General features: G+C 47.2%; 10 protein-coding genes across 10 annotated transcripts; 3 read left to right on the top strand and 7 right to left on the bottom strand.

The window, feature by feature from the left end:
* Window positions 1-185: 185 nt before the first annotated feature.
* On the bottom strand, window positions 186-1,220 carry BO79DRAFT_227314 (uncharacterized protein; the record flags this gene model as incomplete). Its single annotated transcript, XM_025683871.1, has 3 exons — window positions 186-538; window positions 601-697; window positions 843-1,220. 3 exons carry the CDS (start codon window positions 1,218-1,220, stop codon window positions 186-188), a joined length of 828 nt encoding a protein of 275 aa, XP_025541238.1.
* A 2,242-nt stretch (window positions 1,221-3,462) lies between these two features.
* On the bottom strand, window positions 3,463-4,836 carry BO79DRAFT_253810 (uncharacterized protein; the record flags this gene model as incomplete). Its single annotated transcript, XM_025686019.1, has 1 exon — window positions 3,463-4,836. One exon carries the CDS (start codon window positions 4,834-4,836, stop codon window positions 3,463-3,465), a length of 1,374 nt encoding a protein of 457 aa, XP_025541239.1.
* A 532-nt stretch (window positions 4,837-5,368) lies between these two features.
* Window positions 5,369-6,176, bottom strand: BO79DRAFT_143946 (glutathione S-transferase family protein; the record flags this gene model as incomplete). The annotated part of the gene is made up of 4 exons (XM_025678359.1): window positions 5,369-5,524; window positions 5,578-5,695; window positions 5,755-5,993; window positions 6,048-6,176. The coding sequence occupies 4 exons, from the start codon at window positions 6,174-6,176 to the stop codon at window positions 5,369-5,371; spliced, it is 642 nt and encodes a 213-aa protein (XP_025541240.1).
* A 382-nt stretch (window positions 6,177-6,558) lies between these two features.
* On the top strand, window positions 6,559-8,349 carry BO79DRAFT_144428 (uncharacterized protein; the record flags this gene model as incomplete). The annotated part of the gene is made up of 2 exons (XM_025678381.1): window positions 6,559-6,737; window positions 6,801-8,349. The coding sequence occupies 2 exons, from the start codon at window positions 6,559-6,561 to the stop codon at window positions 8,347-8,349; spliced, it is 1,728 nt and encodes a 575-aa protein (XP_025541241.1).
* Window positions 8,350-8,451: 102 nt separating this feature from the next.
* Window positions 8,452-9,891, bottom strand: BO79DRAFT_144684 (uncharacterized protein; the record flags this gene model as incomplete). Its single annotated transcript, XM_025678392.1, has 2 exons — window positions 8,452-9,494; window positions 9,552-9,891. The coding sequence occupies 2 exons, from the start codon at window positions 9,889-9,891 to the stop codon at window positions 8,452-8,454; spliced, it is 1,383 nt and encodes a 460-aa protein (XP_025541242.1).
* Window positions 9,892-10,712: 821 nt separating this feature from the next.
* BO79DRAFT_143992 (MFS transporter) lies at window positions 10,713-12,374 on the bottom strand (the record flags this gene model as incomplete). The annotated part of the gene is made up of 2 exons (XM_025678362.1): window positions 10,713-10,930; window positions 10,994-12,374. The coding sequence occupies 2 exons, from the start codon at window positions 12,372-12,374 to the stop codon at window positions 10,713-10,715; spliced, it is 1,599 nt and encodes a 532-aa protein (XP_025541243.1).
* Window positions 12,375-13,585: 1,211 nt separating this feature from the next.
* BO79DRAFT_144153 (uncharacterized protein) lies at window positions 13,586-14,521 on the top strand (the record flags this gene model as incomplete). Its single annotated transcript, XM_025678368.1, has 1 exon — window positions 13,586-14,521. One exon carries the CDS (start codon window positions 13,586-13,588, stop codon window positions 14,519-14,521), a length of 936 nt encoding a protein of 311 aa, XP_025541244.1.
* Window positions 14,522-15,041: 520 nt separating this feature from the next.
* Window positions 15,042-15,947, bottom strand: BO79DRAFT_144021 (uncharacterized protein; the record flags this gene model as incomplete). Its single annotated transcript, XM_025678365.1, has 1 exon — window positions 15,042-15,947. The coding sequence occupies one exon, from the start codon at window positions 15,945-15,947 to the stop codon at window positions 15,042-15,044; it is 906 nt and encodes a 301-aa protein (XP_025541245.1).
* Window positions 15,948-18,189: 2,242 nt separating this feature from the next.
* Window positions 18,190-19,542, top strand: BO79DRAFT_144568 (F-box domain protein; the record flags this gene model as incomplete). Its single annotated transcript, XM_025678387.1, has 7 exons — window positions 18,190-18,311; window positions 18,367-18,403; window positions 18,475-18,502; window positions 18,574-18,619; window positions 18,668-18,899; window positions 18,953-19,378; window positions 19,432-19,542. 7 exons carry the CDS (start codon window positions 18,190-18,192, stop codon window positions 19,540-19,542), a joined length of 1,002 nt encoding a protein of 333 aa, XP_025541246.1.
* A 1,473-nt stretch (window positions 19,543-21,015) lies between these two features.
* On the bottom strand, window positions 21,016-23,087 carry BO79DRAFT_143961 (HET domain-containing protein; the record flags this gene model as incomplete). The annotated part of the gene is made up of 2 exons (XM_025678360.1): window positions 21,016-22,571; window positions 22,727-23,087. 2 exons carry the CDS (start codon window positions 23,085-23,087, stop codon window positions 21,016-21,018), a joined length of 1,917 nt encoding a protein of 638 aa, XP_025541247.1.
* Between the last annotated feature and the right edge of the window lie 1,733 nt (window positions 23,088-24,820).

Here is a 24,820-nt window from a genome sequence, read left to right on the forward strand (position 1 = left end):
CAATTGTTAGGCTATACATATTGCCCTTTCTCATATAGACGTACACACCAAGAACATTTTCAATGACCCATTTCCTATAAGAATCTTCGAAGACCAAGAGTGACTCCTCTATGGACAATAATATGTCTGCCTCTTGTGCACTGTCTCGTTCCCTTCAGAAGACAGTCGATATGTCGGTCACGCCATCAATACAGGCACCGGGGCTCTCTCTGTTTTGTAATGCTCAAGGCACAAAGAAGATCACAGATTCCAGTAACCAGTGGCAACAGGCTTTTCTGTGATGCCTTGACATACAGGAGGTCACGAACTCGAAGAAGAATAGACCTGGTGGCACCCAGCGGCATACCGCCATAGAAAGTGGAAGCCGAGGTCACGCTTCCCAACATGGGAGTTCCAGACCCCAAAATTATCCATCTCTGTATTACAGGGGAGTCTGGTCCGTCAATCTGGAAATTGCCTCCCGACCCTAGACCACTAGAGAGGTTGCTCGAAGAGGGCATTTGGGCCATAGTCCCATATATACATAGACACAGACTAGCTTGGTAAGCTCCGACCGCAAAGAACTCTGTGAAGCTCTGGGCATTGAGATGGTGTAGATACCGAATAAATTGGCTTGCATGCCATACTGCCTTCCGTGCCTGACTGCTTTGGCACCATCGTTCCAAGAGTGGCAATACAGCTTCGGCTTCTTCGGGTCCTTCGCGGCCAGCAATTATTTCGATTTGCTCAAAGGGAGTCAGAGAATGCATGGAGATCAATTCGGCTGTTAATTGGCTGCTGTGATGATCACCTGGCTGGCTGTCGTCGTGGAGTATGCGGATGCTGTTCAGGAGCTGAGCTACCCGGTTTTGGAAGCTCTCATCTGCAAGGAGGAAGTCTCCAGGTGTATCCAAGATTCCTGGAAGCAGAAGTCCTTTCGACTGGAGGTGATCTTTGACCATGGAGCCGACGGCATGAAGGACGATCAAGCGTGCTAAATTGGAATCGTAAAGTGGTGAAATGGTCTGCAGGAGAGACGGGTTGGCGAGATACTCCCGAAGGCCCGCCTGTTGAAATGTCTTCTCGAAACTCTGCATCTGGATATATGTTCTGAGCCATTGCGCTGCGGTCTTCGCTGCCCAAAGCTTCCCGCTTTGGGGAAATGAAAGACAGAGCTCGGCGTAGGAGACAGGAGTTCTACTCCCAGTTACCAAGGACTCTTGCGAGCAATGAATATGCATGTGGAACACCAATCTAGCCGGTATATCCACACTTTAGTCTGACTGGACACTATGACATGATAATGGGAACTCACCTTTTCCAGGATTCCTGCTCAACCCAATGATGCCATTTGCTCTCGAGTACATCGTCAGTGTCTGCCGGATCTGGGATCACACTAGTATAGGTCGAAGCACGGTAGCGACGGCCACTTCGGAGCATCTCCATGCGCGTTAGAAGGCATACAGTTGAATACTGGGGCTCATAGGCTCACGGTGACAGCCGATCCTACAATAGCTGCGGCAATTTCCATCCTGCGTTTATTGCCACTCCATAGCCCTGTCTGGACATACAGAGCAAGCGCCTGGATTTGCTGCAAGCAGCGGGTTTGTGCTATTCGTTTCTCGAACTATCGCCCTTGGTTATTTCCCCTATGCATGTGAAGCTGGAAAGCTGCCAGTCTTACAATCTGGAATAAATATGGATGGAGGACACCGTGTAGGGCAGTTCCGAACCGGCGAACAGCCGCACTGGACGATCTCATAGCTGCCGACGTGATAAAAGCGCCCAGAAGCTCTGTCGGCATCTCACTTGAGCGTAGAGTCGGAATATGAATCCAGCTGTCATCGTCAGTTGTATGAGTCGCATAAAAGCGATGTAGGAGTCGATCAAGCACATTCGCTGCTGGAAAGGCGGAGACCACTTTGATCATATTCGCTGGCTCACAGGTGTGCAGTATCATGGCCAAGATCCGATCGCGTGTATCGGACGAGACTGTATCGTCAGACATGCGAGCGGAAGGATATGCTAGGTGATTTTCTATACAGCTGGATTCTGGATCGAGAAACAGATTGCCTTCCTCGGCAGCACGGTGATACTCTGGGTCTGGATCCCATCGCCCTACTGTGTTTTCATAGGCCTCTAGCACCTTCGGGGAATTACTCTGGCCTTTGAATGTGTGGGAGAAGGGAACATCAGATGTAATGGATGATAAATCTAAACCTGCCGCTCCGACGATATGGGAAGCCATGCGAAGAATATTAGACGAATTCTGTAGAATCTGTCTGTTCTGTGGTGATCCCTCGACCATAAGTTCTGCTAGATCGTCTATGCCATCAAGGGTGCCCATCGCTAACCCAATGATTAGAGGACATCTCAAAAGACAAGCTGTACTCCCAGAGAGCGAACACTGATCGTACCTGAGTCGGACCCCGCCCTAGGCAAGTCTGGCGTTATATTGGCATCCGGTGCCCGAATGGGCGTCTGATGTGAAACGCCGGAATGTGCGGTATGATCTGCTTGGGGGTAAACAGCATTCCCAGGAACTTGGGTTTCATCTTCTGCTAGAGGCCAGGGTCGAACACAAGACATCTGTCGCTGGTGGCATCGCTGGCAAATCTCGTTATTATCGCATCGAGCTTTGGCAGTTGCACAGGCCTCACAGGCTTGTGAAGCACGCGGGCCCCGACGGCGGACTCTAGGTGATCTGTTCATTCTAGTCCTGGAGACAGATTCTGAAGAGTGGAACATTAGAGCTAGACAATTGCTGGGGGAGTGGGGTCGGAAGTAGTACTATCACTTATTATCTTTTGAGGATAGTCCGGGAAAGCTTCAAATTGGGTAAGATTGCGGGGTTCTGCATGGCGGTACGTGGCCTTCACGAAAAACACATTTTAGTGTTGACCAGCACGCTAGCGCACGGCTTGATCGCCCAGGAAGGATATACCGAATACGTAGTTGCTCGAGTGTATCCGCCGGAGGAGTCATTAACCGTCATCCAAGCACCCATCACACGTTACCTTAGGCCCAGAACAGAGATGTCACAACCAATTGTGATTGGTATTGTCGATTAGTGAACCTCCCTCTCTAATGACATAAATCACTACAGGCGAAGGCCTTGAAACATGTGACAACAATTTTCTCGACAAGTCAAGGAGATGAACCATGCACTCTTGCCCCTCATCGGATATGTGGAGATGAGAGCAACAACTTCCCGGCATTAGACTAGTTGCTGGGCTACTGTACGCTACTGACCTGGCGGCAGGTAGCGTTTCCGTGCATATATTTCCGATAAACGTGCAGCACAAATGAATTTGACTGAATATATATATGTGTGTGTTGCACTTGCTCGTAGATAACTATTTCTTCCATCGCCGCCACCCCCTCACTGGGACTAGACACGTATGTTGCCAATATTTGCATCCGTTCAGGAACTAGTGAATTTATCATCCATCAACATGAGGGTTCCAACGGTTTTCATACAAACTAGGCTGGCGAGACAGTTCCTCCCCCAGTGAGATTAAAAGTCCGTCTTGCCAGCGGCTTGTTTGCGGGAGCATCAGCGTCATATGTGACGGAGAAACCGTTGCTGTTGACATTGCCAAAGGACATGTCTGCGTTGGTAAAGTTCTTTAGCGCAGTATCCCCTGTAAGATTCCAACTGCTTGTCTTATCGAGGTACACGGCCAGCTCCGCTTCTCCATATCCGACATAAGCTCGCCCACTCCAATGTGAATGTCGTTCAAGGGAGAATTCCAGTGTGCTTCCATTGTATGCAACTAGATCGCCTTCCAGAGTACTCTCTTCGACGTAAATGCGACTATCAGCGGTAGCGACTATATCCCCGGAAGTTGCATAGTCAGAATAGAAGTTAAAAGCCTCAGTGATCGTTGAAAAATTAGCCACGGCAAGTATTCCTGACTCGGTGATAATCTGACTGTTGCGGATGTAGCTGTCGGCATAGACCGTTCCGTACCAGAGTCCCGGTGCATCGCCTAGAACCTTCAATCTCGTGTTCTCCAGAGTAAACTGAAATGGATATGCCTGGGTATCCTTGGAGATGCTAAATATGACTGCCCCACCCAAAAGTCCAGCAGTGAGGTCGCAGTCCGTAGCAACGGCATGGCCTTCACCGATAGTGAAGAAGGCGGGCGACTGCTCGGCATACCCGACTACATTGGTTAGGTTCGCATGTTTGACTGCAAAGACAATAGCCGATCCAATTCCGGTAGTATGAGCGATCGAGTCCTCTACATAGAGGTATCCAGCTGGAGTATCCCCGGAAAACGAAGAGCAGCGGTTCCCACCACTAAAATGGTGCACATTTCTCGCCCGGAATGTTCCATTGCCGGCAGCATACAACCCATGCGCTGTTGGCCCCGAACTATACAGCCAGGCGTTATCAATATAGGCCACGGAGTCGGTGCCGTAGGCGTAAACATTTGCCGCACCATTGTGTGTTGTGATGTTGACGTCCGTCAAACGCAGCTGGCTGTTGTTTGCGACGAGCACGGCTGAGTTTACGCCATAAAAGCTGGCCTGGATGAGGTTGCTGGAATAGCCAAATTTCACAACCTCCGTATGGTCGACATACACATTGGCGTGCTCTGTCGCGACCAGGACGCTTGTGTCGTTGCCGCTGACAGCCAGCGTAGTATGGTTAAATCGCTTTTCCTGCCCACGCACCATGTAGGGGCCAACTTGGGCAATTCTTTGCACTGCCTCGGTGCTTACGTTGTAATCGGCAAGAATGGCGTTGTCAGATTCCCATTGGAACGCAGGTATAATGTCCCCAGGGTCTCTGATGGTGATTGCGGCCATGGCCGCCCCGATGAAATGGAGAACCGAGTAGGGTTTCATCTTGATGGGGATATGTCTGGATGGATAGAAGTAGGCCTGATGTGGAAACCTTCGCACAAGCGACAGTGTCTTTACTTCGGATGATGATTTATTTAAGTTGTGGCTCAGCTTTGAAATGTGGGTTACATAGTTGATCCGCCGTAGCGCTCTCCCGGCATGCCGGTGCTCATTCGGAGAGACTAAAAAGGTTCTGATCGAGATGATCGGCTCCACTTTAAGTGAGGATCTCAAATCTTTGAGGTCGAGGCCCAAACTAGTTCTCTATACTAATCGTTTCTGACCTGATAATCATATTTATGTAGGCCCCTTTTTCGTGATCCAGAACACCCAACACCAAGGCCATTTGTCATCATGCTTAACAAGTGGCCTTTCGTGTTCAAAGGGTGTAATTATCTGAATAGTACATTGGTCTACAACGACATGCACATAAAACGTCCGAATTTCATGCAAAGAATTATCTCGGCCACTATAACGTACACCCAGTCAATGTTTGATTATATGACTAATTCTAGTCTAAAATACAGGTGTAGATTCATGATCTACCTGAAACCCTTCTCCACGAAGGACGCGACTCGACTCTCTCCCACCAAGCCCGCAAGTACTTTCTTGACTCTAGCTCAGCCCACAATCCAATTTCATCCATGAAAGCAGTCCACGGCATATGATAAACATCCACCAGGGAAAATGTCTAGCCGATATTATTAGCGGCTTTACAATGCGCTTATATGGTTATCATCATACCGTTCCTCCCAGATAATCCTGTTTTTCCAAGATGCCTTCGTAGTAATCGAGACACTTCCGTATCTGATCCTTGTAGAGAGACACTAAACTGGCGTCGGGCTCGCCGTGGCCCATCATACTTTTGACTCTGAATTAGAACTAACATATCAATCAAACGGACTCAACCAATCAACCAACCTTTTAAACAGACTCTCATAGGCCAACTGCTTCACCGGTGGATCAAAGTACGAGTACTCAACACTCGCCGCCTGTTGGAACTCGGCGATCTGTACAGAATTAGACGGCGGTATCAGATGTCCGCCGTGTTTGACTGCGAGATAGTGACAGATAGCGCGTGATTCGAAGATCTTAACGTTTGTGTCTTGGTATGCTGGGATGTATCCGAACGGGTTGTGCTCAGATAGATACGAGGGGCTCTTTCAGTAATCAGAATCATTACAGCAAGCTGGTAAGCTGGTTCAAAGCCATACCTTATGCTCACCGGCACGCATGTCAATTGAGATGAGTTCATAGTCGATTCCTAGCTCCTCCAGGACTATGAGAACCCGCTGGGTACAAGTCGAGGATACTGATCCGTAGATCTTGGGAGTTAGAGACATCTTGCACGGGGAAGGCTAATGCTCTGTTTGATAAAAATTGGCCGAGTCAATTGAAAAAAAAACCCCGTAATCGATCGTGCGGGAGGATATGCAGTTTTCCTTTCGGCTGCCTGCTCTGCTCGGCTCCAAAATCAACGGCATTCCGGAAGTCGACGGCATGCCGGCCGCGATGCACACCATCTTCTCAGCCATATCGAGCGTCATTGCTCTCTCAGAGTTCCCGTTTCGGCTCCACGGACGTAAAGCAAAATGCGTGTTGATTGAACAACCGAATACAATCCAGCCGGAAATATAAACCCTCGGTCGACGTATTAACACTCATCAAATGAAACTATTGGACAACATTCACGGATTTCGACACATGATTGCACAAACACTGACAATGAATCCTAAGTTCACCCAAACCGATGAAACAGTCCTTCGGGGACCACGAAGAACAGAGTTCGACTTTTCCGATTTTGATCATTCAGGAATTCCCCTAGAAGAGGAAGAATGGCCGGTCGTTATTATTGGATCGAGCATGGTAGGAATGGCACTAGGAATTCTACTGGGATATTGGGGGTATGCCTCCTCCTTCCATGGAACTGTCTTCTTTCTTTTACTATCTATCTAACTCGCTCAAAGTATAGAATCGGTGGCCTTCGACCGACACCCCTCAACGGCCACGCACCCTCGCGCGGCCCTCTTCCTCCTCCGTACAATGGAAATCTTCCGACAACTTGGACTAGAAGAGGATATGCTTCGCGCCAGCAAATCCAATTTTGATCTGGATGCAGGGATGCTTCTGGTGGAGCGGTTGATTGGCGGGAAGGTCATCGCCAAAATGCAGGAGGCAGATCCGGAACAGACAGCCAAGATCACGCCTTGCAAGCGAGTATGGCTAACGCAGAACATGTTCGAGCCTTTACTCCGGAGAGAAGCCCATAGATTCGGCGCGAAACAAGTTTTCTCGACTAGGGTCGTGCATTACGATGAGCATGACGACAGTGTGATTGTGGTTGTGCAGAACCTCACCACAGGGAAATATTCCAAGTACAAGACTCAGTACTTGGTCGCGTGTGATGGAAATCGTAGCCCGACACGTCGCAAGGAAGGCATCGAGTGGATAGGGCCAGGAACATTCAGCAACAATATCTCTATCAACTTCAGGGCAGATCTAACTCCTTACTTGGGTTCCCGGGCAGTGCATGGAGTGACATATGTGGTCAATAAGGACGTTAGTGGAGGATTTCGTCTGGAAGATGGAGGCAAGCGTGGCTTTTTGATCGTGTCTCGTCTGCATGATAGACACGACTTCGAGCCGGACTCCGTCACAGAGCAGGATGCGAGAGATGCCTTTTTTGCGGCATCCGGAATACAGGAAGATATCTCCCTCGACATCGACTTTGTTTCTTACTGGAGTGTAGCTGCTCTCAATTGCACTCAATACGCGAGCCAAAGGGGGCGTGTGTTTCTTGCCGGAGATGCAGCTCACATTATGCCCCCGACAGGAGGGATGGGTGGGAACACGGGCATACAGGACGCATATAATCTTGCGTGGAAGCTCGCGTATGTGCTCAAAGGGCTGGCCGACGCTTCGCTGTTGAAAACATACACCATAGAGCGCCAACCCGCTGCAGAAAGCACGATGCAGCAGGCATTCTCCCGTCTTGTCAACAGAGTCCTGGAGGACAAAGCTGTTGTGCACGATGAAGAACTCCCAGATGAAGTATGTGAACTGGGGTATTGCTACCGGACTGGAGCTTTTGACTTCGGCAACGGGAAGGATAAGGGAACTCCTAAGGCGTGGGATAATCCTCACAAACCCAATCCTGTGACTGGCTCACGTCTTCCCCATATCAATCTTATTGATCGTACGAGAAATGACAAAGCTATATCATCCCTTGACCTCGTCCGCGTCCATTTTATCTTGCTAACCGCGGACTCTTCATCACCGTGGCTTCCGGCAGCTGCCGCGCAGGCTGTAACCGTTGATGCGTTTGAACTCTCGCAGACCTCCAACCTAATCGCCGACCCAGACGGTCGCTTCGGAATGTTATGCAGTATGGATGATGGAGAGGCTATACTGGTTCGACCTGACGGGTTAATCGCTTGGCGCGGCAAGGCATCTTGTGAAGGACACTCGGAGACCCTTGCGGCGGTTTTGAGTAAAATCTTAGGATTACGCAGATAGGAAGGTGTGAAAAAAGCGCATCAGGAGTTACGAATAGCTATATTTGGGAAACATATGATTCCATTACATCAGACTAAATAGTATTCACACCTGCCCACTTGATCATGACGGTCGAAGTTTCCCTCCACCTTGAAGTTCGTAGGTCTCTCCCTTCCAAGCAGCATTTACCAATGAATCCGAGTCATACAGGATATTGAAACCATTACTGAAAACATTTGCGAGCGTACTATTGGAGTTAGCGAAGCTTTGAAGGACTGAGTCCCCCGTCAATGTCCATGTCGATGTGTTGTCCAATGACACGGACAAGTAGGCCGCTCCTAATCCCACCTTTGCCATGCCAGTCCAATGCGAGAAACTCTGAAGATTGAAGCTGATTGACGATTCGTTGTATGCAACAAGTGTTCCCGATAGCGTAGAATCCTTAACATTGATAGTTGCCTGTGCAGGGGATAGGTTGTTGTTTTCTTCATAGCCGGCATAGTAGTCAAAATCCTGAGTCAGAAAGGAGTAGTTTGAAACAGCGAGGATACCCGAAGAGGTATTAATGCTCGCTGCGATGAGATCGACAGTTGCGATGATATTTCCAAACCATAGCCCTGGATTCCCTTCACCGAGGACAGTCAATCGAGTGTTGTCGAGAACAACAGTGGTGCCATTCCTGATAGTCGAGTCAGATATCATGACAATACCACCTAACAGACCAGCTGTTAGATCAGAGTTTTTCCAGATGCCCATAACATCGGATAATGCACCGTCACTGATCATGGCAGGGGATTTGGCAGCGTAACCGACAACATTTGTCATGTTGCACAGACCCTGTAGAAAGCAGATAGCGGAACCAACTCCATCAGTATGGACGACTGCGTTTTCGGCGTGTATATACCCAGCTGGGTAGTCTCCGCTGAAAGCTGAGCACCTAGTTCCCCCGGAATACACCTGGACGTCTTTGGCATAAATGGTGCCATTTCCTGCTGCGTAAAAGCCATGGGAGACAGGGCCGGAACTATAGAGCCATGTGTTGTCGGCATAGGTTACGCTTCCAGTGCCGTATGTGTAGACGTTTGCTGCTCCATTATGCGTAGTAACGTTTACATTGGAGAGTCGCAGTGTCGAATGATTCGCATTGTTGACAGCTGCATTCACTCCTGCAAGAGTTAATCAAGAAAAGTTCAGAAAATCCAAGGGGCGCTGGAGAGCGTTACCATAGAAGCTCGCTTGATTGAGAGCAGAAGAATAGCCGAACTTGGTGATAGTGCTGTGGGTGATAGTGACGTCGGACCGATTCGCTATGACCACAACACTTGTGTCATTTGCTGTAGTTTCTAGTGACCGATGATCAATAGCCCCTGTTTGCTGATTATAGGTATAGGGACCAATGACAGGAATGGTTTGGTAAGCTTCTCCGGTCGTATGCCAGTCGAAAACATATGCGTTATCGTCTGCCCAGCCTTCAGGGGGAACTATATTGCTTGGATCCTCAATGATAATAGATGCCAGGACAAGTGATGCAAAGAGCATCAAATAGAGGATTGATCTGGCCATAGTGAACGGGTTATCTGAGTAACTCCGAAGTGGCATAACACAATTTTTGAAATCTATTCTCATATAAATCGTAGACGGCTACGGTTCTTTACTGTGCCCTCTGCTCCCGGCAGGATTTACCGCTTCGCAGGACATTTCTTAGCATCTGGTGCCGGCGGGGAACTTCCGAAAATATTACGGTCAGTAAATCCGATGTGGTCGACAAGATGGGCCCGATGCTTGGAGGGGGGAGACAGTAAGCCGAGTAAGTCAAAGAACGGAAAGCCGGACGGCAGGCCGATCGTGCAGCGGTGTGAAACAAGTCCACTTGGACTGTCTCTATCACTTTCCTCCCTTTCTTAGGTGTATTATGAGAACCCAAGATTAATTAGGCATTAGCCGATTTCGATCTAATTTGCGTACTCCTTTGTATCTATTTTATTTTATTTTATATCTTTTAGATTTTTTTTCTTTTATTTTTTCTTTCCTAACGTGGTTCGAAAACGCAACATTGGACTTGAGAAGCCGTTGAGAAGAGCAATCCTAAGAGATCATTTATGTATTATGTATGAGGTCAAAACAAAGTAGACCAAAACGATATACCGTCGCCTACAAAGCAGCAGGGATGACTTATGTCTTATCATATGATAGTATCAAGGTTTATATCTGTAAATAACAAAGACTGCCTCTATTTCTTGGGGTGATCAAGACTTCAGTATGTCCCACCAGATGCTCGCTTTAGGTGGATTTGATGACCAACACACGATGTTATGTCTGCAATTTATCAGACTACCAAAGACAGTAGACACAGTAAATTTATGACCGGACTACAATCACGCCAACTACTCGCCAACCTCGCGATCAGAGCTCCAGTGACCATATTTGCGCATTATCGACCACTGCCAGGTACTGCGACGAATCTGCTTTCCCCAGAAATAGAAAGGAATCACGAGCAAGATAATGATACCGGATATCGCTGCCATCTCTCCAAAAGCAATCGCGTAGCCATCCTGATCTATCCAGGGGTTTGTGTAGAACGAGAGTAGAAAGCCGAACCCAGCTATTATCATCAGTAATGGTTCTGGCTTACATGGACCTAGATGCTGAGGGGGGGCTTGCTTACCTTTGAATGCCAGGATGGATACGCTGACCTCTCCAACAGCTGGCCTGTAGCAGTCAATGCAGTACACCATGGAGACATTTGTGGCCTGCACTATTGCAAAATTCAGAAGGCCAAGTCCAAGGACTGGCACCATCCAATGGCACTCATTTTGAATGCCAACTCCATATAGAATTAAAGAAACGGGCGCGCAGATACCACCAATGGCAATAGCTGGAAGCCGCATTTCAGGTTCTCGAATTCCGCCATTTCGACGAGTAAACCAATCAGCAGTCCAGTCAGACAGATGGCCACCGCAGACAATGCCGATTAAGGATCCAATAAGGGGCGAAACAAAGCAAAGACCGGATTGCCATGCTTCGAAGCCATAGTAAGTCGAAAATGCCGTGGAATAATTGGAGGTAATTGCAACAAGGAAGCCAACAGTGACGGAAGAGACCAGAGTAGACCAGAGCACTGGCGGAAGAATGATCAAGACGACCGGCCTAAGGAAGACCCGAAATAGCGTCTCTTTGGTGTATATGCCGTGAAATAATTTTATCGAACTGATGTAGCTCTCCTTAAGTGGGGGGTTTCTTCTGTTTATCCCGGCATTCTCCACAACTTCCGCTTCTGCGCAGGTCTTTTCAGCATCGACATTGATTGCGAAAGGATAGACGGTGGCACTCCGGTCGTAAGTCGTCTCTGGAAAAGTAAAAATCACTAAAATCAATACTGCTCCCAGAAGTGCTGTCGCGACATAGTAGATAACCCGCCAGTGATAGTGAATAGTGATAAGACCATCAATGATGATACCACCTGCAACCCCCATGGACAGGGCCGCAGTGTATATCGCCATGACAGTTCCTCGCTCATGAACGAAGAAGATGTCTGCGATAGTAAGTGGCCCAAGGCACTCCCCAGCACCTGCGGTCAGGCCCAGAACGATTCGACCAGTCAGCTCGACAGCGTATGATTGCGCAAAGCCACACCATAACGCCGTCCCAAAATACGCCAGGAATGAGAGGACGTAAATTGGTCGCCGACCATACTTTACGATAAGCGGCATCCAGAATAGCATCCCAACGCCCTGGCAGAGAGCAGCGGAAGTAAAGAAGTAGGAGACTTGAGATACATGACTGGAGAAGTCGGGTCCCATTGGGCCGAGAAAGTCAATAGTCGTTTCCGAGATGGCCACTGAAGGCCCAGCCGCCAGGAAATTGCAAAAGAACACGGCCAAACAAGCAACAACAGCCAGGAAATATCGATGTTTTCTTGACCAGTTTAAGGGGTCGTTGGGATCCGCAGTAGGACTCGGAATGAGAATGACCTCATTCGTCTCATGGTGACGGAGGCGTAAGGTGCCCAGCTTGTGAGTGTGGGTGTCGGTGGTAGCAGAATCCATGGCGACGATATCGAGAAGCTACTCTCTGCAGGGCAAGCTGTGAATTAGGCTATTATAATAAGCAATCTACATTGACTAATTGTCATTTGCTCCTCCGGTCGTGGTTAGGGGTGATTGTCCACGTGAAGCCCGTAAACTCGGCCAGCATGTCGTGTAGTACTAACCGGCATTCCGGAGAGAGTCTGGCCCGCACACAGACCGGTAGTCCACCCACCACCCGGGCTCTGGACCGAGTGATGCGAGGAAGCTTTCTTTTAATTGAATTAAGAGTAGATATAACAGAGTAAGCGGGATTGCTATCTCCGATTGGACACATGGGACTGAGCTACAGTCAAGTACCACGGCGGATTTGTGGGTCAGTCTACTTTGTTTGACCAACCCCGGATCCCGCCAGCGATAGTCCAAATACCTACTCCAGTGGCATTTTAGTATAGATCCTAAGATTGCATGAAAAGGCGAAACTTCATTGGGTCCCTCTGTAAGCACAGATGGAGGTTTTCCTGGGTGTCCGGTGAACGGGTCCAACCTAATCATTTGAGACCGCCCACCAAAAAGACAACACAGGAGGTAAGGGTGGAACAAGGAGTCCTGTAAAAACTGAAGACTAGCTTAGGCTATACAGGCCTATTCTTCGTGTGAACATAGTGAACATGAGGCGTGATGGCGGAAAGCTGTATGTCAGATTCGTCACCGATGGTGCTCGAACATTAAGCCACAGATGAGAGGTTTGAGCTTCGAGAGTGTATTTTCCCCATCGCCGGCGGGGCTCAGTGGGTCATATTTCCCCATACCCCGCATTTTACTGTATCAATGCTAACTTGCTAAGTGCCATTGCAAAGAATATCGGAAATGTGGGGGACCCCCGGTGCCCTGTGCGTTCCAGCTGGAAGCTTTGCTACATCATAAGGCATTCCGGTGAAGATGAACACCTATTGTGGAGTGCATATCGGAGCATCTCCAGAGGAATCCACACGAATCCTTATTTTGTTACCTAACGTAGAGACCTCACTTTAGCTGTAATGATCCAAGTGGGGATGCTCCGGAACAATGACGAGCAACATGGGTAATTAACACAAGATATATAGTCGTCGGATCATGAGTTTACCATCTCACGTCTATCAAATGCTTCAGATATCTTTTAATAGTAACTCAAAATGCATTTTCCAGCAGGTCTTCCTGTTACTATCATGACTCTCGCCCTCGCGCTCCCTATGGTTGCTGCGTCCAATGTGACGGACACCAGCAGCTCCCGGAGGCACTTGTCGAGCGTTATCTTTCAGGTCTTAGAGTCTATCAGGCTCCAAGACCCAGATATCCTACCACTAGCCACTATTTACAAAGCAACCGAGAACTCTCATCCTTCTTCACCTGCCATGATGACAGCGTGGCGAACTATCACCGAGGTTGAAGCGCCTGCCATGCTTGCGATCGACACCGTGCAGAATTCAGTGTACTTTATCTCAGCCATCAGTGAAGGAAGTAGATCCAGATCAATTCTCCGCGGTCGAATCCAAGTGGTTGATTGGCTTATTACTGAGCTGGAGCTATTTATCAACCGCTCCCGTGGTGACGACGGCTTCGCTTTCTCAGTCGAGGAGCTCTATGCCAACTATCAGACACTCATGTCACTACCAGCCGGACAGAAAAAAGCAAATCGAGAAACATTAGAGGCTCTGGGAAAGGCGCTTTGGAACCCATCCGACAATTTCACGGCTACTGTGAGTGACAACTGTCAGTTCACCGAAGTAGGATGGAAGGTTGTCGATACTGGGACCTATGGGAACGGCTCCACCAACCCGCTTGGGTGTAGTTGGGACTCAACAAGGCCATATGATCCAGATGCAAGAGCCAATCTTGTTATCGATGAGGAGTTAGGATTCGTCGTTTCTAGCGGCATGGTCCAGGGCAAAGTCTATCCGTACTACGGTAATATTTCTACCTTTATCCCGGATTCCATGCACACGCAGCAGGACGCCCAGGAGGTCTGGATAAATACAGTAAAGGGACAAAGGAACGTATCCCTGTTGTCCCCTACTGAAGCTACCGGTGAAAACATGGAGGTTGTTCAGTACTACAACGATGAGCTTCAGGCCCTTCAGTTGAATGTCTTTCTTACCGGTCCGAATATGACGTCCGCTTGGTTATGAGGAAGCTTCGTCATATGTAGCACTTATCGTTGTGCCCTTATGAATCGGAGACTATCTCAACTCTTCGGGTCCGTCTTTATCTTCCAGCTTGAACAATTCTACTTCCTTCCTGTCAAAGATGGCAATAAATTGGATCTATTATGTTCAACTTTCCCTTATTCGAATTACTTATGCCAATAAAATTATCCTCCCATGTACGGGATTCTCTCCTATTTGCGCTGTTAGTATGGATGTAGAGCAGTATCAATATACTATTCCGCGGGCGGGGAACTCGTTATCTCATTTACGGTATATTGAACAAATCACCAATATCATTATAGCCCTGTGATCTTAATTGGAACAGAAAAAAGGATACAGAAATTCCTGCTATGTATAGGACTGACGGAATCCCTTGGTAATAAATACCTAGAGGGCGCAAAAGTGAAGAAATGACATACTACATTGTCTCATTGAAAAGAGGACTCATAGATGGCTTGAACATCAAGACCCCCGAACACTCAGCTGACAATTGAAATGAACATCATGCCCAACTAGTTCCATTCCGCGGACCAGTGAGGTAAACCAAGAATTGCTCACCCTGAAGCTGATCATTGTAATACTGGAAAACATTGAAACTGGTCGCCAGGGTCGCCATCGGTTCGACCAAATATATATACCCCTCAGAACTTTGAATAGAATACCACGTATCCTGCGTCTCCTGCGAAGATTTCATCGAATCCGGGATAAATGCGGAGAAGGTCGCGTAGGGGTAAACCTTACCCGGAACCACGCCTGCCGTGACGACAATCCCCAGTTCCTCATCGATGACCAGAGTCCGGGCATTCAAATCAGTAGGTCGGTCTGACATCCAGTTACATGCAGCATTCTTTACCACCCAGCCCATCTCAGTGAACTGGCAGTCTGAGGCCATATCTACCGTAAAGTTGTCATTTGCGTTAAAGCTCGAGGCAGCAATGCGCGCCAGCTGATCGCGGGTTGCTTTCGTTCGATTTGTGGGCGGGCTCTGCCAGCGCTTGAAGTTCTGGGCCAGATTCTCGACATCGAAGGCGAATCCGTCCTCGCCTTTACCGCGATTGACGAATAGCTCAAACTCGCTAAATAATTGCGAGGATACTTTGATGCGCCCCCAGAGGATGTTTTGAATTGTGGCGTTTCCTTCAGTAATAGGTACGGTGAAGTATGCCTGACCTTGTGAGATGTCGATGGCCAGTAGGCTCGGTGAGCTGGCTTTCGTGACAGTCCGCCAGAGAGTCATCATGTTGAGGGCTGCCGGGTGCGCATTCTCGGTTGCCTTGTAAACTTCTGCCAATGGAAGTCTGAATGGGTCGTGCGCCACCATTGAATCCAGGACTTCCGTGATCATCGTTTCCAGACATTCACGGTTGCATGATGTGTTGCTCGATGGGCTTCTCTCGACCAATGTCATAACCGGGTTTGCAATTACCCCGACCACGAGCGTAAGGCATGCCAGTGCTTTGGAAACCATGTTGTCTGTAACCAGGCAACGAAAACCGACGAAAAACGGGAGGACAATCTGAAAGACCGCCGACTAAATACCTCATGTTGTCACTTTACGGCAAACCGTTACTTCCGTCGGGGGAAGAAACAGAGGACCCTAATCAGGGATGTGTTGGCGGCGGCTTTCCGCCCCGTCCCGGCTTCCGAGGTGGAGGAGGCGAAAGGCTTTGTAAATATGCAGTCCGTAGGAGCATGAGAATTACCTAGTTTGCCATCTGGACACAAGGATAGTGATGAAGCCAAGCTATTGAGCTGGAACTTCCTTAGTTGCTTTAGGAAACCCTAGATGGGCTAACCTGCCCTACCGAAGGTAAGAAACACATGTGCTTCCAGCTAGATTATGATTCCGCAAGAAACATGATATAGGCTTCGTGACTATTATTGGAGTCTGTGATATGTGCCTTTTTTCCTCTTCTGTTCTTCAATATATCGGCTAGTATAAAATAATCTACCTCGGTTTCTGCAGTAAGTATACCCTTGTCTATCATGCTTTACTTACCCGGATACAAATATCAAATATTTTCATGAACAAATTACTAAATATTACGGTTCAGATTATTATAACACCTGCACTGTCTGTACACAGAATCAAAGAACTTTAATATTTATAACAATAAATCTTTCATCAATCAATCTTTTTTCCATTGGCTATGAAATTCCTGTCAACAGTGAGCCCTGCTTCTGGGCATAAAACAAGCTCTCAAAAAAATTAGGAAACCTAGACAAGCAGGTATATTATAATCATAGAATCATATATTATAACAATTATAATAATTATAATAATTATAATAATTATAATAAGATTTGACAGTAATTGCGTATTTTAATGAGAAGGTTTCTTTCCAAATCTAGGATTTTGGATATACTGAGTTACTATTGAAAATCACAGGTAATAAAGATGAATCAAAAGACGAGATATCGTAATCTAACATGTTGGATAATCTAGAAATTTATTACTCCAATGTTTAATCATATTAATTATAATTACTTTGTAATGTTTACCTTTAAATACGGAGTATGTGGACCTGGATTACATACTTAATATAAATATTTCTTTTGATATTACTCTTAGTAAGATAGCATGCTTAATGACTCGGTTAATAATTAAGAAGCTAGGGGGGAAGGGATGTGGTGGTGCCTTGTTTGTCTGTGCTAAAGGGTTGAAGCATCGATGGCGCGGCTGAGATATTTCGGCTTACTAGGCCGCCAGATTAGTTACCTTAACCAGTTATCGGATAATTATGCATAAAATCTGACATATAGCTCTAATGACTGCGGAATGTCTTCAGCTGTTGCTGAAGCTATACTGTGTGGTCAGCCTCTATGATCCACTGGGGGGCATCTGCTACTATATAAGCACAGAACTTCCTTGAAGGCTGTACACCCATTGCATTCTGCAGCATCCGCAATTGAACAGTACATGCTAGCACGATTATATTTGGAAATCATATAGCGAATGGGCTGTTGGGGGGAGAGGAAACAAGTCTGAAGAGTTGAGGAAAGCAGCTTGCGCAGGGATCTGCTTTTTGTAATGACGCTGTAACTGGTCGTTCCTTAGGATCTAATAAAACATCGGCAGTATGTAGTGATAACCCCGTCCGTCGGCTTTAACTGAGGCGGGTTTTGATAGTTTAATTATCAGGTCTACAGCGACATTGAGCGACTGGCAGTAATGCAATGCACTCATCAGTTTCTTGCACGTAGTTCGTGCATGGCGTGTGATAACTCCTGTTCAATTTGCAGTGTCTTAGCGTCACGGCCATGTATGTTGATTCCATCGCCACCTCCTAAGACCTGACACACAAACTTGCCTCTACACGCAGCATACAACGCCAATCATGCCATCCCATAGCATTAATGGTAGAGCTTCGGCTATGTCTCTCCTTGTCGATCCTATCATTCTAAAGTACCGCTCGTAGAAGCCAAAGGCAAGCGTGGCTTGGCATAAAGTGTAGGTTAGTCCCGCTTAGGCACACCGGGCACACGCGCCAGGCACCAGGCACCAATCTCCAACTGACTACAAATCATATAAGACGTGCTATCCTTTCCTCTGTCTCACAACACTATATCATACGCGCACAGCGATCAAAATGGGTGGCTGGGCGATTTTTTGCGCTATCTGCGGAGGTCCATTTTCCAGCCAGGTCGACATGGACTGCGAAGGAACCGACGAGACGGCGTATCGTTTCGACATCCTCGAGCACTGCAACCTCGAGTGGCTCGACAAACTACGTGCCCTAGGAATGAATTCCAATGCTACTGGAAGTGACAAGTTCGTAGTGACTCGCCGTTAACGTCTTACAAAACTAAGTGGCCTGGTTCTCTAGGTCGTTTCTGACGGGACCTGGCCGCTACTTTGACTATGTAAGCTAATCGATCCCTTTGACAGTTTTCAAGCCGGCAGTATAGTTTGCTGAAGCTGGAGGTCCTGCTAGGGGGGGATTGAGGTCGTTGCTGGGAATCGTACGTTGCTCTGAATACGTGGCCCTCCGTGACACTAGAATTACCCGTCAATGGTAACATCGTTTTGCCAGATATAAACATCCCATACCCGAAGAACGAGGTTGTGCCCATGGTTGCGTATGCATTGCGTCTCCTCTTCCAATTTACCCGCTAACCCTCTCATAGATATCACGACTTTGCCGAAATAGGCGAACCACATGTGTTTCCGTTTCACTCCGTTTGCTACGAGGTTCTGAAGAGATGCATCTCCCTGAGACAGCCAGGTGGAATTCAGGAAAATAAGCTATATCGGGTTTTCGAACAGGCAAACGGTGGCCGGTACGTCCGGTTGCAACTTGACTATGGCGAACCAGACCCTCCCGTAGAGCAGGTGTGGGAGACTCTCCAAGGGCAGGAGGTAAGTAATATGCTGAGAGCAAACAATGCGGGTTAGAAGTTTAATATGCCCAGATTCTGGTAGTAAACCCAGTCGACATACCGGAGCTTGAATCAGAGATCAACGACATCAAGTGCTTGTTAGACACGAAGACCTACCTTAATAATGAGACGAAGCTCTACAAAGACGATATTTTCAGTCGTCTTTCGAATGAACTGCGACACGAGATCTTCAAGCACCTTCGCCCAGAATCGATTTTGGCTCTCAAGGCTGCCTCGCGAATCATGCACACTACCTGGGTTCCGCGCTCCATGTGGGAAGCCAAGTTAGTCGATACATATCCATGGCTGTGGGAGGTGCTTGAACTCCCGGTTTTCCAATCGCAGGAGATCGAAGAGAAAACGTCTAGGCTGCTTTTTGCTTGCAGGGAGCAGGGTGAGTCTACGGGCAGAAGCTATGGCTATATCTTGGGTCTTGCCAACAGGAGAAGGATTTGGGGAGTATGCGAACAGATTCGGAGTAAATATTTGGAGGAGCGGACCACTTTTACGAGGCAAATACTGTGGCGGCTGCTGTTACATCCGCGTGGGGAGACATTGAAGTGATCCTTCAAACTCTTATCACATCATACTCTGGACTTGATATGACGAATCCCGTGTTCTGAGTCTTCTTCCAGATTCTAATGGTAAAGATGAAGCCCAAATGAAAGATTCATTGTATGGTCCTATAAATCTCAATATAGATAATCTACCGGTAAAGGTAAATCCAGACAGTCAGCGTAGGCATAACAATAGCTAATCGAACTATCGCCGAGCGAAGTTCCTTCAAGTCTGAGGATATCCAAATCCCGTCCGGGGCAGTTCTTTCTTTTCATCAGAGTGCGCTGAGCCCGACACAGTGGTATCTAGGTCTTGGGTGGCAGTAAATGTAAGATGTAAGTTGTTAGAATAATTACAGATTAGACTTTGTATTTTGTTTATTTAAAAGCCCCATTTTAGAATCTGTGGAGATGTATAGCTTTATACTTGTAATTTATCTATTTATCTTCTAGCCTTAGTCCTGAAGGCTTTCTTTGTATTTCTAATTAACTATATTATCTTGAAATTACGCAGCCAATATCAATCCGGTCCACGTGTCTGATTACTGTGGGTGTAGACATCTTGGATCTACTACTTGAATACGTTATTCTACAGTAAGCTGTTATTCCTGAGTATCAGCTGCTCGTGCGTGGCCAATACTTGTAGAACTCCTTCTATACTCCATCAGGATGTAGAAAGAGTATTCAGATCTGCAAAGCTGAGCTTGAGGATGCATGCTTGTGGGCATGTTTTTCTAAAAGGATACCTTCTCAGAGGGTTGACTGCAATGTTTATTTTATCACACAATTGGTCCCCTGGCAATGCGCTAGGCTTGGAGGTGATGAAGGATGCTCGGTAGCCGTGACCTTACCCGACGGATTTTTGCAGTCCATACCCAATGAAGTTGACTGCAGCAATTGTCGCATTGTGTATTTGGATTCAGAGAAATGGGTAAATATATGTACGATCAACGGTAAAAATGAAGTGAATGCAAGAGATATCTTTTTTTTAGAAAAAAAAAAAAAAAAAAGAAGTAAAAGAGAAAAACATACAACAGAAGGGATTCGCTGGTGGTCACCCACCCAACTACTAACCTCCCGGCGTGTGGCTTGAGTACGGCTGAGCGGACGGGAAGCCCTATTTTCCACACCCTATGGTCGTATGTGTTTGTCAGTAATTAGAGCTGGCTTATAACTATGCTTATATTAAGCTTAATAAGCTAGAAACTTTAGTCAGGTCTGTAGGATTATAAAAATTCATGTCATTCAGAATTATACTTCTATTCTCAACAGTAAGGTAACTATAGAGCTAATAACTTGTATGACAATTTCAGCAAGGCAAAGAAAACAGTATAGACGGAATTATTGGTCCACTAGCATAGTTATGCTCTTGACTGGTTTCTATACCGGAAACACTGGATGGCCCGATCATACTGGAATAGAAGGGAGTTCAGCGCGAAATGGGGAGCACTTGGAGCAGCATGTATGTCATATCCTTAGCGTGGAAACTGTGAGCAAAGGAGTTTCATATTGGCAAGCAGTGATTTCTGTTCTTTCCACTCATATGATTTGTATCACCTGGGAGGGTGTGGAAAACCATATATCCCGATCACAAAAAGGCGCCGTGAATGTCCCGAGACGGCGAAAGGTTTCTATGTTCAGACCGAATGCCATTTCCTTTTGCTCAACGATTCCAGCGGTCTTCGCGCTGGTACCAGTTGTGAAATTCCGCTCCATTACAAGGCCTTGCACCGTCATGTCAGTTTTCATCAAAATGGCCAAGTGAACCTCCCCAACGCTACTGGACGCCGGTTCTAGGGCATCTGCTGTAACATATCCGATTTCTCCATCATCCCCTTGTTCCTCTGAGTGATATTCGCCCGCCGCAATCACCTCATGAAGCTCGAATAAATTGCCATTTTCCGGATCCCAAATTGCCCTTCTAACCATTGCCCGCAGGATTAGCATCCCACCAATGACTTTACCATACGGGTGCTCTTCACGTGCGAGAAAAGTTCGACAGTATTGGACCTCGCAAATCATGTTGGAAACATCTCTGGTAGCGTACTCAATTTCGCCATCGACCGCGCCCCAACTCCAAGAGGGTGACCGATAAGTAGCGGGCCGTGGGAACTTGCGCCGTTGAACTGTCCACATGAGGCATCCTGGGAGGTGGTGAGACCAAAGTCCGGCATGATAGACGGGAGTTTCTTCTTGACCCTTTGGCCAATGTTGATGAAGCTTTTGTACTAGTCCAGACACTGCGATTAGGCGATCTCCCGGTTTTGTAAGGGTACGCTGTGTATAGCAGCTAATGATCTTCCTCCATGTGTTGTCTAGTATGCGCTCTGCATCTTCGATTCCAGGGACCATGAATGGACTGGAAAGGAAACGATCGTGGAAGACCCAAGACGGTAGTTGCACGATGTCATCTCTAACGTCTCGTGGGTCTGCGGCACGGTCAATATTCATGTGCTCGGTCTGACATTCGTACTGCACTGTGTGGGAGCAATAGACTAGAGACCGTGGTGACAGAACTCGTTCCTCTAAGCACCATGCCCGACTGTTCACTGGCTCGGGTCGGAGATCAGTTCCGTGGCTCAGAAACATCGTCCCCAGAGCACCATCGGGAGTTCGGAACGGAAGTGTGCTTGGAGCTGGAAACCCGGGCCTGCGGTCATGCAAGAAGCCGTCGCTTACTTTGGACGCACATGCGGCGATGATAGTCACATAAGCATGATGAAAAATGTCTCTCATGTGTGAAATCTGCTCGGCTTTGTCCTCCTTCGAGTCCTGGATGATGCAATACGCGTCCACCCATAAGAACCGTAGCCCTAGGCGGTGAGTTACGGTGATTGCGTCGCGAATGGTTTGTGGGACTCTGGAAATATCAATGCCTCGAGTATATTTCTCTATGTTCTTCGTTGTTGTTTTGAAAGGTTGATCCTCTCCCCAGACATAGCTGAGAGTGACATATGAATGCTCTCCTTGGACACCAATTTGCAGTCGTGGATTTGCAGGGTTACCGCAGTCAATCACTCGGGTTGGCAAAAGGGTTGCTCGTCGCCGTGTACAGTTCTTATGATGGTTCACGCAGTCTGTAATGTATTGTCCAGCTAAACCAAATGCAGTTGGAGAATCCACCTGCCGGAGCACACCGCGGGTAGTAATATAACGTCCTGCCGGGCTTTCTTGACTATTGTTACTAGTATATTCGGCGTGGGACCGTCCTAACTTCAGATTTCTGCTATTCAGCACAATTTTAACGTACCATCCGCTGAGTATACCAGCCACTTGGGCGTCCAATCACCCACTGTCAACTTCAAATACAGAGACTGTGGTGGCTTATGCACGAATTGTACAGTCAACGGGAATGTTGCCTCAGGTGGTGGATCACCTCTACTCTTTGTTTTATGACGGTAGTAGAATTGGATCTCCTCACAGACCAAATCGCACCACTCGCACATGAGGTCAATAGATCTCTGCATTGCCTCCCATGGAGGACTGCAGTAGCTGTGCTGTGATAAATGAGTTGGGTCCGCGGCGGTGGCCCAGATACGTAGGAAAGTGTCATAAGAGAAGATTGTATCCCAACAACGCTTACAGACAAGGCGTTGGATATGTCGGTCCATTATGGATGTAATATGGAACAAGCTCTCTGGACGAAGGGAGACAAACACTGTACGCAGTAGCGACTCAAGAAATTTATGTACATGCGGCTAGGCTTATCTCAGTCAACAGGATACGCAGAGTGCTTGACTGCCAGCAATGACCAAGTGACGTGGCAATACATCGCATGGACAGGGATGACTGCAGGTCGTACTGTTATAAGATATGAAGACACTATCTAACCATTAATACCATGTCAACTTCCCGTTCTGTAAAGATAAGAATGTTCTTACTCTTTAAATTATGTATCTTGAGTGTAACGAGCAGCGTCCGAACAGTTGGTTTGTCATCGGTCAACATTGTAACTTCAACTCGGTGAACAGTTATAATACAGGTATCTTGACAAGACAGTTTTAACCAGACTGCGGAGAACAGCATTGTCTGAGAACAGCATTGTCTGAGTCTTCCGCGAAAGGCTCCCCTAGCTCTGATAAAAACAGAGTGGGCCCTTGAGCACTTCGCTTTATATGCTCCTGTTAAATGATATGTTTGTTTATCGGATATTCAGAAACTTTCTATTGTGCTGATGGCTGAGTGGTGCTCCATGTTTGTAAATAAACAACTTGTTAATAAACAGCACAATTATGGACTGGTCTGTGCTCTGTACAAGCTCCTTAATTAGACGGAGAAATAACGCTTGTGTCACTTATCTATTCATGAGATAACTTCATTTATATATTCATAGCATTGACCGCATCCATATAAATATATTAAGCTTCTAAAATAATCTGCCTAGCTCTATGTATTTATGAACTGGCAAGATAATCTTACATCAGGATCAGTAAAAGGTCATACAGGTAGACCTAAACAGGCAATCCTCTTTCTATTCCTTGTTTGGTACCTGCTATATTCTATGGTAACCATGTGCGCTCTTGTGATTTTATCTATGTTATGAGTCATAGCTTGTGCTGTTAGAGTGCCTAGTCAAAGTAATGGCCAGTCAAAATGCAGACAAGCTTTCCGAGGTCCCGAAGGCAGGGCTATTCATTCGACACAAGCTTCTTTCGGCACGTGCCATGGTGGACCCCTGGCCATGGATGTCGATACTCGGTAGGCCACGCTCAATTGGCGTCAGCATAACAGCATGACGACACGTCAGCAGGATAGCACGGAGCTGCTGGATTAGGAGAACTACAGATGTTACGCATATCAATAAGGTGCTTTAAATGAGGGGTAGTGGGCATTCAACAGACGACAGGACGAGCGTGCGCAGCCTGATGGACCATGCCAGTGTTAACAACCAACTAATCAGCAACCACAACATGTCGATGCAAAATTTCCTAGCAAGCTTATACGGGATGCGCGCTCTGGGCCTAGTGGCTCAAGATTCTACTCTTCTGCTAGATAGTGTCGAAATACTAACCGCTATACCAAAAACGATATATCGCTTTTATTTAGCCAGGCGACAAAGAGATACGTGTCCTAAGAGATAGTGTAGCGGTCTGGCAGAGCTTCGCTTCTAGAAAGGCACCTAGTTGTAGAGAAATTCAGTATGAGTTGTGGTAAGATCAATGGTCGGTTCTTAGAAAGGAGACAGGGCGAAGGGGGTGGTGGATGAATATATATTTGGCGCCGTGCACTGTCGGCGCATTCGCGGGTAGGTGTCAAAACTAAGCTCCTTGTAGGCTCAAGGCAACCTCACGCCTGATTAAGGCAGGACGGAAGAAAATATATTTCCTAACTTACATATACTAGC

This window comes from Aspergillus costaricaensis (assembly GCF_003184835.1).
Source record: "Aspergillus costaricaensis CBS 115574 unplaced genomic scaffold BO79scaffold_11, whole genome shotgun sequence".
Classification (NCBI taxonomy): Eukaryota; Fungi; Ascomycota; class Eurotiomycetes; order Eurotiales; family Aspergillaceae; genus Aspergillus; species Aspergillus costaricensis.